The 13,981-nt window shown below is 42.3% G+C and overlaps 1 protein-coding gene across 1 annotated transcript in view; it reads left to right on the forward strand.

Moving 5' to 3' along the window:
• The window catches only part of BMPER (BMP binding endothelial regulator), a 177,280-nt gene that overhangs the window by 107,989 nt on the left and 55,310 nt on the right, over positions 1–13,981 (forward strand). Inside the window, exons 11-12 of the mRNA XM_080975869.1 lie at positions 5,083–5,128; positions 9,924–10,253. Of these exons, the coding sequence (XP_080831995.1) occupies positions 5,083–5,128; positions 9,924–10,253 (376 nt within the window). The remainder of the gene's footprint in view (positions 1–5,082; positions 5,129–9,923; positions 10,254–13,981) is intronic.

A 13,981-nucleotide genomic window follows, 5' to 3' on the forward strand; every position in this document is an offset into this window, starting at 1 on the left:
GCCCCGACACTCCCCACTGTGGCGGGCGCTGTACTGGCTGTGACGTCGCATGGGGGTGGTGCGTGCGTTATTTTTATAATGACGAGTTTTGCGGCTCCCAGTTTTTTTTCCTTCGGAAACGGGTCCAAGTGGCTCTTTTTGTCTTAAAGGTTGCAGACCCCTGGCTTAGAAGAACAACATAAGGATGGCCAAGGGGTTATGTGCTTAGGTGCAAAGGTAAGGCTTCCAGTCAGAGATCAGCCTGGCATATCTTAGTGCTGTATTTGACCTTTACCAGCTTTTGCTGCTTGGGACCTTGATGCTTGAAGGATCGTCTCTTCCCACACCTGTTCCTTGAGGTCAGCATCCGACGCCCTTTCTGCAAGTGCCTCTGCCAAATCAGGCATCATGGTGGATGACTGTGTAGGAAAAGTCCCCCTCAGTGAGGTCCACCTGCCGCCAATTGTAATGTCTTTTCAGCAGCAGGCAAATATTTCTCTGTTCCTCCAGGCTTTTTAATTTAAGTGGTGGTTTAGGGCAGTTTTAGCTCTGCGAATTTTTATTGCTCTGCTTTGTGTTTTTAATTGATTTAATACCGAGGGGATATGTTCCTCTACTCTCTGTTTTAAAAGTGGTCTTTTTGATACTATAATTATGTTTTATTTGATACATTTTATGGTAGTTTTATTGTAATTGGTTTTTCTTTTATTTAAAACAAGGTTCTTTTCCATCTTGTATGCTATCCACAAAACTTCTGTTATAGGACTGCCCATCTAAAGTGTGTGTGTATAAAGAAATTGTCCCATCTAAGGAAATTGGGAGTGGCTGGAACATAGCTGCATTTCCAGGTTCAATTCCTAACATCTCCAGTTGACAGGATCAGACAGTAGCTATAAAGAGAGAAAGATCTCTTTCTTTCTTTCTTTCTTTCTTTCTTTCTTTCTTTCTTTCTTTCTTTCTTTCTCTGTCTCTCTCTCTCTCTCTCTCGGCTGCAGATGCCTCCTTCATGTGCCACATAAACCATAGTTAATGGCTAACCCTGGTTGTGTCCTTCTGGATTGCTTCATTCCTTCCCACGTGCGTGGAGAAAAGAGACCATGCTCTCTGGCTTTGTATTATGCCCAAATCAAGGGTTCTGTTTTGTGTAAAGGTAAAGGGACCCCTGACCATTAGGTCCAGTCGTGGCCGACTCTGGGGCTGCGGTGCTCATCTCGCTTTACTGGCCAAGGGAGCCGGCGTACAGCTTCCGGGTCATGTGGCCAGCATGACTAAGCCACTTCTGGCGAACCAGAGCAGCACACGGAAATGTCGTTTACCTTCCCGCCGGAGTGGTACCTATTTATCTACTTGCACTTTGATGTACTTTCGAACTGCTAGGGTGGCAGGAGCAGGGACCGAGCAATGGGAGCTCACCCTGTCACTGGGATTCGAACTGCCAACCTTCTGATCAGCAAGTCCTAGGCTCTGTGGTTTGTATAGTTCTCAGCAAACCACAATATATAGCCAGTGGTTGTTCTTGACTTACTGATGATGACTTGTTGGAGCAAAACAAATTGCAACCTCAGGTTTGGACTTCATGCACAGCCATCTAGCCACCAAAGGTTGACTTCTTAATTAGATTCGTTGGCTGGGATCCAAAGCTCAGCACAACTACCGGTAGTTCCATGCACCCAGAGGGGCTTTGGCCTTTTGTTGCTTAAGCCACATGGAGAATCACTTGTAAAAACCAAGGTAGTTTTGAGAAGCCTTTTTAGGTATGGCGTAAGGAGCCTGCTTTATAAAGAAAAAAACTCAAAAATCCCACTGGACCTGCCCAAGCCCCTGGAGACACACAAAGGAGCGCTTTGAATCTTCTCCATTCGAGCTAATTCCAATGAAATTAATTAAGCTACTTTTTTAATAAAGATTTTTACTGGAGCTTCAAAAACAAAAACAAAAAACCACCATACCACATGTGTTTTTTTTTTTTAATTTTAGCCACTGCTACTCCTGCCAGAAGCTGTTACAAAGGTTTGGCCTCTTCAGCATATCAAATAAAGAACTGAGCCTTGTCTTTATTCAAAACGCAGGAATAATTTACAGATTCAGATGAGATTAAAATGGCATTTGACTCTCCACTAAGCCAGGAGTACAGGAAAACGTATTCTGTCCTCAAAACATACCCCGAAACTGCAAGCAACAGAGCCCCGTTTACTCACAATTTTAAAGCACATTTATCTTGTCAAAGAATTCTGGGCACTGTAGTTTTTTCAGGGTTGGCTGGGAATTGTAATTCTGTGAAGGGTAAACTACCTTGCCCAGAATTCTTTGAGGGGGGAAATGTGCTTCAGATTTGCTTTAAAGGTATAGTGTATTCACAGCCTCTGGTGATGGAGTTAGGTTCTTTCCCCCCCTTGCTGGATCAGAGTCTAAAACATCAGTTTTTAAAAGACATTATAGGCATATTGGATCCAGGAAGCGACTTAGCTTCAATTAAGGTGGTCAAGTTCCATCTGTTTCACTATAAGCACTGACACAGAATCCAGACCACACAAAAAGAAATGATACGACTCAGGTTTGTTAGTTTTTAAAAAAATAAAAAGCGAAGGAAATGCTTACGAGGCTTCCATTCAACAATTGGAAGCAATTGCTATAAGACTTTTGCTGCAACGGGGAGATTGTTGCCATTCAAAAATGGCTGCCTGAAACCCAAACTCCAATTTCTCTCCTTATGGTAGAACTTTCAGTCCCCTATGCCTTCAGAAATTGGCTGGGGACCCCATGTGGCAAAATATCCGGCATTAAAAAGTCTTTGTACGTGTCTGAGTGAGTCTCCCTCTCACTCTATGATCTTTCCCCTCTTTCCCCAATATTCTAACCTTCAATACCCCCCACTGTTCTTTAGACCTCCCCACACTTCTTTTGCAACCTCCAAATTCTGCCAACTCGCCATGGCCTTTCTTATTGCAGTTCAAATTTCAACCTGTCAGCGTTGGATCATGGCGCAATTTGCAATTTCCACCCTTTGCTCTATTTTTACCTGCAAGCATAAGGCACACAAAACTCCACATAGCCTTACAGCTAGAGCTTTGATTGTGGAAAAAGCTTTGTTTATATCACACCAGCTTGACCAGGCCTTCACTACTATTCTTCTATAGGTATTCTTCTATAGGTATCACAAAGTAAGTTAAGGTAAAGAGACCCCTGACCATTAGGACCGGTCGTGGCCGACTCTGGGGTTGCGGCGCTTATTTCACTGTATTGGTCGAGGGAGCCAGCGTACAGCTTCCGGTCATGTGGCCAGCATGACTAAGCCGCTTCTGGCGAACCAGAGCAGCGCATGGAAACGCCGTTTACCTTCCCGCCAGAGCGGTACCTATTTATCTACTTGCACTTTGACGTGCTTTCGAACTGCTAGGTTGGCAGGAGCAGGGACCGAGCAATGGGAGCTCACCCCGTCATGGGGATTCGAACCGCGACCTTCTGATCGGCAAGTCCTAGGCTCTGTGGTTTAACCCACAACGCCACCCGCGTCCCAACAGCGCCACCCGCGTCCCACAAAGTACTGACCCACTATATTAAGAGTGTGCAAGCCAGCTCCAAATAGACTTTCTTTACCTGCTACTTTCTTCAGCACGCTTGAAGTGCTCAATAGACCTCAAGACACCTTCAACCTGTCCTGACTTGGGGGTGGCTGGATGAAGTTCTGGAACATTGTTGCTATTGATTCCAATTTTGCTTCTTTTAAGTGACAATCATGGAGTATGTTTTAGATAAGCACCAATAGTCAATATGCCTCTTTGGGCTGTCTGTCTTTCCCTTTACCATTTTTCTTTGCAAAAGTGTTTAACTTTGCTTTTCTTCTGTGTTACCTTGAAGCCTGTGTAAATTGTTCACTAGTTGAGTGCTGAATGCTAAAGAAACATGTGTCAATGCAACTAATATGCCCCTAATATGTATAGTATATAATAATCTGAATATACTTCATTGAATATTTTAAAATTATTATTATTTTTAATACTAACCAAGTTTATTTTTGCTTCTACTACCCCAATATGGGAGCCACTATAGTCTTAGCTGATACTTATATATATGAGCATGACGTTGACTGACATTATGAAAACAATAGAACCATAGAATTGTAGATTTGGAAATGAAAATGAGGATCATCTAGTGTACACCCCCCAACAGTGCAGGGATAGACATGACCTTTTAGAAAGCAAAAAATAAATAAATTGTGTTTTTAAATTGGATAGTGTAATTTGTGAATTTGGGCCCATTGTGCCAAAAATCAGATGAAGTCACACCAAACTCATGTTTTGGTCTGTCAACTTGATTCGGAGTGGCACCTGGCATCCAAATGTCGGTCAGGACCCCCACCTTGGGAACCCTTGTCCTGAGTTTGGTAATAATATCCTGTTGAACCTTTGGGTGAAGTAATGCCAAAGTTACATTTCAGTCTGCCATCTTGATTCAAAATGGCTCCTGTAGCTTCAACAACAACAAAAACCACCATCCCAACTTGAGAACCTTCGCTTTGAGTTTGGCACTGATATCTCGAAAGAAGGCTGAATCTGTGTCAAGAAATGTGTGAAGCTGTGCCAAAGTGATCTTTCAGTCTTCCTTCTTGATCCAGAATGGCACCCGGCAGCCAAACAGTGACAAAGTCTGCCACCCCCATCTCAGGAAATCCTGTGCTGGGTTTGGCAACAATATCTTGAAATTAACAATTATCTTGACAAACCAATGCCAAAATATAGTCACACCACAGCCACATTTTCATCTTGATTCAAAATGGTCCTAGCACCCAAGCATCAACCCCACCTTGGGAAGCCTCATGCCAAGTTTGGAGACATCACTTTGAGAGGTGTTCAAGCTTATAGAGAACAACAACAACCAAATGGACAAACAAATTGCTTTCCAAAATGTATAGTAGATTGGTTGCAGATTTGTATACAGATACATAGCTGCAGAAGGAAAGTTCTGAATGGCTTTCCACCTGCCTTATGAAGTCAAGGTACCAAGTTCCCTGCTTTCCACATTTTTCTATACTTTCAAAAGGTAACCATTGCTCCAAATGTGTTTCCCCCACCATTAAATATTGTTTATATTTATCCCATTTAGGGAAAGATCCTCAACCGAAAAGGATGCTGTCCCATTTGCACTGAAAGTGAGTAAGTTCATTCTTCACATTTTTTCAACGAGTTTTTGAACTCTTCACACACAACTGCTATCTTGAGTGTAACTCCTGGCCTAGTCCATTCGCCATTATTGGGAGATTCTTGCCTAGCCTATTGAGCCAGAAGTTAACACCAGTTCCTTGGTTTCACAGCTACCGTAGCCAGATGATTAGCAAGTAGTCTGCTTTCTCACAAAAGACAACCCTTGACAACAATCCCAGACGCTGAAGAAATAGTCTGGAACTAGGAGTCAATAACTCTAACTTCTTGGATTGGGGTTTGATGTTTCAAAATATTCCTGGGGAAATGAAAGAGACCCAGGTTCATTTGCGAAGGTGTGAATGTATATTATTGGAAAGGGCAATGGTCTACTTTCTCCAAAGAAAGCAAGTGCTAAATGCTAAGTCTCTCCAACGTGATTTATAAGGCAGCACGGAGGTACAATTTAAAGGCTGGTAAAAGCAAAATATGGTGTATGGGAAATATGTTGGAGTACAGAAGAATATACAAAAGAGAAAAGAAAAAGGGAACAGCCCATAAACATCGAAAAGGGAAGAATTCCTTGGACACCACCCTGGAAACAGGTTATGATTGACAGTGGCTTGAATTACTACAGGTGAATATTTCTAAAAATATTCACCCGGACTATCCTTTCAATCACAGCTAGTCCATTAATTGGACATAGATTTAAACAGTGTACAGTGCAATTTATCGTTGCAAAATACCAGAATGATAATGAGAGAAACTCCACTGAATGATTTTCCACATAATTTAATGCAGCTTGTAGTTTTCCTGGGCTATAATGAAAATATTTATAGATGGAAAGTCAGTGGGATTAAACACTGAGTATAGGAGTTGCTCTTTCTGAAATATTTTAACTGAATTTTGAAAGAACTATGTTTTAAATCTCGCTGGTATGTAATTTTGGTTGAATTAAAAACAATTAACTTAAATTGTTGCATGATGCTCCCTGGTGTATTATATAAACAAGAGCCCTGAGCATGTGAGAAACCAGAGGCAATGTGCCTTTACCACCAAGCAGTGGGCACATCATTGTAAAATAACAGCAGAGATATGCCAAGTGGTGCAGTCGCTTCATTAGGAACAAATTGTACTTGTAGCTGTGGGAAAGTGACTCATCTGAGGTGTTGGGAAATAAAATGGACCGCCTTGTGTTTCTGTACTGATGCCCACTGAAATCGCTACAAGCTTTTCCAGTGACAGTGGAAGGGTTCAAAACACAATAGCCGACTTTACCACTGACTTTTTAATCTAACGGAATGATGAAGACTCTCCTTCTCCTTATTCTTGGAAGTCAGCAAGGCCTGACAAGGTGCCAAAATAAAATGGCCTTTCCAGAATGGTGGGTTGCCTCTCTCTGTAGAAGCCTTGTGGTTCGGGGCAGTAGCACTTGGAATAACAACAAGGAGATATAATGTTTTGTGCAGGTTATGCCCTCAGGCAAGGTGGGTGAATAGGAAGTTGGATCCTAAACAAAACAGATCCTAAAGAAAATGGGTCCCTTGACCTATGGCACACAACTAACAACTACAGCCAGTGGATCCCACGAGAAACAAAAAAAAAAATACTATCTTTGATTATTATTATTATTAGTTATTATTATTCATTTTACTTTCCCATCCAATTGTTTTGTGGTGTTCTTGTTGACAAATCAAAGTTTTAGTGGTCTAGCAGCAAATACCTCTGATAACCTTGTGCCTCACAAGGAGAATTAAGAGGGACACGTTTCCCTTGCCTCTCTCCCAACAGAAGTCATCACACAGGGCAACCAGAGCAGTATCTGTGCCAAAACTGGGCCTAAACCCCAATTGAATTGAATCTTCACCCAATAAACATGTAAATTGCAGATGAGCGAAACATATATGCATCTTTAAATTCCGGATACATGTTCCTGGGGGTCTTGGCCATTCCAGACATGCATACATGGATCTTTAAAGATACTTGCACAACTGTATAAGTTATTCCTGGCAGGGCATGTGCACCGAGTGTGAAGCTATCCCAAAAGTTCTTGACTCAAGTTCACAATCCTCATTCACAATATCAGTAAAGAAAAGTAATCCTTTTATCTGACTCCACTATTCTTTCCAACTATGTTTTGTGTCAGTTAAGTGTACTCATAGAATCTGTTGTAATTAATTTCATTGATTCAACTGTATACCTACTTTTGAGCCACCCTGTATAAATGTGTTGAGACACATGTGTTGCTGGGTTGTTGTTTTTGTACACCAGGAGGAATGCAATTCAGCTTCATTCTGCCTGTGATATTCCTAGCTTTCAAATTAATGTTTGCCCCCATTTGATTTAAGGATCTGCAGCTTGCTTTGATGCTGAAGCCTAATTCACATTTTGGCCAACTGTCTCCTGTGTTTCATTTTTGGTTTTTGAAAAGCCAAGTCCCGTTGAGTTATGTATGTGTGAACAAATTACTCTCCATTCTGTTTTTTAATGTCATAGTTTTACTCAGAAAGCATCCAAATCCCTCTTAGTTATGGTTTATATAATATTTTCCTTGGCTGCTGTAAATTAGCTGCAAGCCCTGCCTCAAGAGTCTGTTACATCTGGACACTTTGGAATTAACTTGACTCTTCTGGTGTTCTGGCTCGTCTTTCCTCCGCTGCCTTTTGCACAGATTGTGCGAGAGTCTTGAATTCCAGTTCTCCCCGCATGCAAGAGGGCCATCCTCCTAATATGGTCATTTCTTTCTTTTCTGTTGTGGCATGTGGGTTATTAGATACCATGAAAACAGTCCAAGAATCCTTCAGAACTCTTTCCAATAGCTAAGTAATTTAGAGTATCAACTCACCGCATCATGAGCTCCTAAACTGAGACTGCCAAGTCCAGGGACAAGTAAACTGTATGATCTTGATTTGGGATTGTGAGTGCTGGGAATGTGAAGTAAATGGCCGTTTACTGCATGTCAGTGCATATGTTGGTATACAGCTTGGCCCCATGCCTTGTAAATCTGGAAAAGGGTATTCATTTAGTGAAGTCAATGGAGCACAGAGGATATTTTGACAGCAAAACCGAACACATGCATTTTAAAGTCACATTCATCTGAAGGGGAGAGAATTAAGCATGTGATTCACTCTCTCTTTCAAATCAGTGAGACTTAAAAGTGCTTAAGCTCCCTCAGCATTGAGTAACTGGAGACAGACATTTCACACCAGGGATGAAGGGAAAGACCTCCTGACCCCAGAGGCTGTACCCAGAAAAATTGGGACCTAATCATCATTTCCACTGCTTCTTCCCAATTCCTATGTCCATCCGTCTCCTGATGAAAGTTTGGTCACACTAAGTTTCCTTTTGCTGTAAAGGTCCACAGGACAGGACGCCACACAGTGAGGTGTGAGGTAATTCAGCCCACTTCATGTCTAGGACAGATGGACTCAATGTGTGGCCAGCTAGAGGACCAGAGGAAACCCTCAGAAGAACAACATCAGGAGGAGGAGGGCAGGTGCCCTCAGAAACCATACTAAAGGACTATACAGTCGTACCTCGGCTCCAGAACAACTTGGGAGTCGAACATTCTGGCTCCCGAACAATCAAAAACTGGAATCGGGTGTTCCGGTTTTTGAACGTGTTTTGTTTTGGAAGCCAAACGTCCTGCGCAGCTTCCGCTATTGTTTCCAGTGCACCTGCGCAATTGGAAACCAGTTTGAATCCGCGCCTTGGTTTCCAAACATTTTGGAAGTCAAACGGATTTCCGGAATGGATCCTGTTAAACTTCTGAGGTACGAGTGTATAGTAATAAAGACTGAGAAGAGTTGAGGTTTCAGTGCTGCTTCTGTTGATTTTTCTTATTGAATTTTTAGCAGTTCGATTCAATTGCTTCCATTTTTCTGATTTTGAGACTGTCACTTGTAATTTGATTATGGTGATTCATTGGTGTTAAATGTATCAGACAAACGAAAGCCAGGATTTTCCTATGAATTATTGCTTCACCGCTCCAATTCATACAATCAGTTCATTTGGGACATCATAAATTGTTTTTGTTTTTTTAAAGCAGTTCTGGCAGTAATTATTTGAGAGTCTAGGCTACAATCCAGTACAGAATTAAGCATGCTTAAAAGTCCATCTATTTCAGTGGGATCTTCAAATGCACTTAATTCTGTGTTGGGCTGTGGCGTTAATAGATTCCATTGCCTTGAATTTCTTCTCTTCCAAAGAATAGCAATGTTTAATCCAGATTGCACAGCACCAGTTGCCTTTTCCTTTATTATGTGGCAATGCAGAACTTCTCCTTTACCTTTGTGATGAAACCAACTACACATGGAATGCTGTATATAGTGTTAGTTGTCAGTCCTCAATCTTCTACCATTCATTGGATGACACTCAAATTCTAGGATTATGAAAGAGGGAGAAAACACCCCCTCCAAACAATCCTATATATTGCCAGAGCTGCAATATACAATTCATGGATTCTACCTCCACTTACCATTTTCTACAGCTGCAACAGTATACTGGGGATCCTATAGTGGGTGCTGATAATCTATATCATTCCAGGACTTAAGGGCCATTTCATGACAGCAGTGCTTGGTTTCTCATTGAGTGTACCCTTGAAAGAAAATGCATGGTTTTCATGTCTTCTTTCAAGTGTTTGTCTCATTCACACACAAACACACACGTTTTTTAGATATATGCCTCAGTCACATTGTTTATGAAGTGGCCCAAAATATTGGAAGGCCATTTGCATTCATTTAATACCTGCTTTTCCCAGCATAACATTTGGTCTTGATGGTGCTTTTGTTTCTCACTCACCTACAGAGCCTGGAGTTTGCACTGTATTTGGAGACCCCCACTACAACACTTTTGACGGACGGACATTTAACTTTCAGGGAACATGTCAGTACGTTTTGACGAAAGACTGCTCCTCCTCTACCCCGCCCTTCCAGGTGCTGGTGAAGAACGATGCCCGACGGACTCGCTCTTTCTCCTGGACAAAATCTGTAGACCTTGTGCTGGGCAGCAGTACCATCAGCCTCCACCAGCACCTCACAGTGAAGTGGAACGGGACACGGATATCCCTACCTTACGACACGCCACACTTTCACATCGACTTGGAAGGCTACCTCTTGAAAGTGACAACCAAAGCAGGTGGGGCTACATGAGTGCCCTGGTTCTCAAGTAGTAACACAAGTGTGACATGTAGCATATGGCTGCTTTTGTTTTGTTTGGGCTCTATAAGCTTTGGTGGTATTTACATTACATTACATTAGAGTTGTGTCCCATTCTTTCAGTATAGAAGCAACACCCAAGGCAGTTACAGTAAAATAATAATAAACAATTTAAACCAAAAGCAAGAGGATCTCCCCATTTCCCTTCCATGCCAGTTTTGAATGTGATCAGTTTTAGGTCTACTCTGTCCCTGTTCTGGATATTTTTTGTGGAGAGGGGAATTCACCCACGCACAAAAAATCATATTTAAATTGGACACATTGATCCCTAAAGTATGCATTTGCCATGCATTCTTCCCCCAAAATACAAATTTGTACTTTTCAGTGCATTCCCCCTAAAATAAGCATTTTTGCACGTTTTTTCTGTAAAATAATCATTTGTGTGTGTGTTTTCAAAAACTGATAGTATCATATAATTCAGAGAAATGCAAAATCCAATAGATTACTGTATTCCAAATCACATATAATTCAGACCAGCAAATTAGGTTGGTTGGCTTTAAAATGCAGACTTGAAAAAAAAAATCTTCCATCCTTATATAAAACATCAGAATCAGCATAAGAATGAAGCTGTGCTCTTCATGCATGCCTCAGGAAAAATTCTCAGATAATTTCCTGGGCTCACCTTTTTAAAAAGAATAAACTATATCAGAATCTGACAAAAGTGTCTATCCACCTCTGATGAACCAATCCATGTCTTACAATGCTACAATACACAGGCAAAGTTTGTGTAAAATGAACCAGGGAAGCTTTTGCCAACACAAAGGTTTCCCTTTCCCATCCCCATCAAATGAAATTGAATTATCAGAAAATTTCTACTTGACGCTCCTCCACCTGGTGTCAAGGCTTACAGGTGTTTAAACTGGGGATTCCAGGGTATTGGTTGCCTAGTTAATGGACGTGGGCAATAAACACAGAATTGACTGCTTTGCCATTGTGGAGTTTGGTTCTTATAAAATGACAGTAACTTTGCCAAGTGAACCTTAGGATTATCATCACAGCCCCAAAACGCTTCTGAAGCAGCCCCAGGACACAGTTTGAAAACAACTGATCTCAGCTGTAGTTACGGCAAAAGCAGAGATCAGGAATAAGCAAGCACTGTGCCAGAGGGGCTTGTAGAGTAGGGAATGAGTTCAGTAAAACATGTCCAACCCAAACAAACTCAGTAAAACAAAACAAATCCAGAAGGCTTTAGCAAACCCACCAGCCAACATGGCCTGCATGAAAGTTACTTGTTGAACCAAAAACTGGTGTGATATTGAACCCCAAGTGTGCAAGGAAAGCTGTTTTCTGTGCCTCCCTGAAGTGTGGTGTTCTTGCGTAACATCTGTCTGGGTTTGCTTTCTGCCCAAATGAATTGCTTTTGCAACTGGATTCAGTCTTTTGTGTGCATGTGCATCTTGCATCATTCAAACCTGAAGCATGATTTAATTGGGAAGTGGAGAACATCTGGTAGCTACTTTAAAGAAAACAGGTAAATGGGACGGCACAGAAATCTGAGGTTGCTGAATCCTAAAATTTCAAGATGCTTGACTATGTTTTATTAAATAAGTTTTATTTTTATTTTTCAAAGTTTAATCTATGGGTGTCAAATTGAAATGAATTTGAATTTGATGGGCCAACTTTCCACCCACCAGATGGTTAGAAAGAACATCTGTTCATGAACAACAATCCCAGCCTCCTTTTTCAAAAAGCAGCCTGAAGTGCCTGCTTGGGGGCAGATCTACTCATAAGGAAGGAGGCTGATCTCCAAGGCTCCTTCCAACTCTATGATTATAAATACCCCGGCCTGCTTCTTTCCAATAAATGGTGCCTACTTGCCAGACTAAGGCGGCAACTTTCCGCAAGATCTAGGAGGCAGGATTGACTTAATCAAAAGCAGCTTTGAATTCCTTGACAAAAAGTGGGATGTATTTAAAAAATAAATAGATGATGATAGATAGATAGATAGATAGATAGATAGATGATAGATAGATAGATAGATAGATAGATAGATAGATAACCACCCCCTGTTCATCCCTTCCTCTCCTTCCTTCCCCCCAGCCACTCTTAGGAATATAAAAAGGTAAAGGGACCCCTGACCATTAGGTCCAGTTGTGGCCGACTCTGGGGTTGCGGCACTTATCTCGCTTTATTGGCCGAGGGAGCTGGCATACAGCTTCCGGTTCATGTGGCCAGCATGGCTAAGCCGCTTCTGGCGAACCAGAGCAGCGCAAGGAAATGCCGTTTACCTTCCCGCCAGAACAGTACCTATTTATCTACTTGCGCTTTGAAGTGCTTTCGAACTGCTAGGTTGGCAGGAGCTGGGACCGAGCAACGGGAGCTCACCCTGTTGCGGGGATTCGAACCACCAACCTTCTGATCGGCAAGTCCTAGGCTCTGTGGTTTAAACCACAGCGCCACCCGCGGAACATAGGAAGCTGCCTTATACTGTGTCTGACCATTGGTGCATCTTGCTCTGTAATGTCTATACTGAATGGCAGTGGCTTTTCAGGGTTCCAGTCAGGTTGTCTCTCCCATCCTTACCTGGAGATGCCAGGAATTGAACCTGGGAGCTTTTGCATGCAAAGCAGTGCTTGACCACTGACCTACAACCCTTCTCACAGCAGCAGCAAACGTATCTAGGAATCCTGGCAGAATATGATATGGCTGGGGGTGTAAGTGGCAGGTGGGGAAATGGTTAAACACCACCTCTTTCCTCTCCCCCATAAATTATGCCACCTGCACTTCTCTATGTGCTTTTTTAAAAGATGTATGGAAGATAAAAAAAAGATGTATAGCAGAGACATCACCTTGCCAACAAAGGTCCATATAGTTAAAGCTATGGTTTTCCCAGTAGTGATGAATGGAAGTGAGAGCTGGACCATAAAGAAGGCTGATCGCCGAAGAATTGATGCTTTTGAATTAGGGTGCTGGAGGAGGCTCTTGAGTGTCCCATGGACTGCAAGAAGATTAAACCTATCCATTCTGAAGGAAATCAGCCCTGAGTGCTCACTGGAAGGACAGATCCTGAAGTTGAGACTCCAATACTTTGGCCACCTCATGAGAAGAGAAGACTCCCTGGAAATGACCCTGATGTTGGGAAAAATTGAGGGCACAAGGAGAAGGGAATGACAGAGGACGAGATGGTTGGATAGTGTTCTTGAAGCTACCAACATGAGTTTGACCAAACTGCGGGAGGCAGTGGAAGCCTGGCGTGCTCTGGTCCATGGGGTCATGAAGAGTCGGACACGACTAAACAACAACAACATCATGGCAGATATCCTGCTTCCCATACCTTGGCCTTCCACGGTTGATCATTTATATTGCCTCCTTTAACCAAAGGATTGACGTGAGGCATAGTCAACATCTAGAAAGCATTTAAAGGCTATCACAGCATATCCTGCTGAGCCAAAAACTCATACACCTGCTTCTTTGTCCCCTACAAAATAAAGCCTCAGCTCTGGGCTTGCTCATCAGAGTCGCAAGATGGGGGGGGGGGGAGAATGTTTGTGGCTGTCTGTGGAATGCTCACAAGAGGAGCATTATTCATAAGCTCTAATTAAAAGCATCTTGAGCGTCTCTCTTCACTGCCAGCTGAGTTATGAAATTCCACTGAATTCCTGAGAGCCATTCTGGATGCTTTAAATTGACTAAAATGTGATTCTCTTG

This window comes from Podarcis pityusensis, assembly GCF_964106645.2.
Source record: "Podarcis pityusensis genome assembly, chromosome: 12".
Classification (NCBI taxonomy): Eukaryota; Metazoa; Chordata; class Lepidosauria; order Squamata; family Lacertidae; genus Podarcis; species Podarcis pityusensis.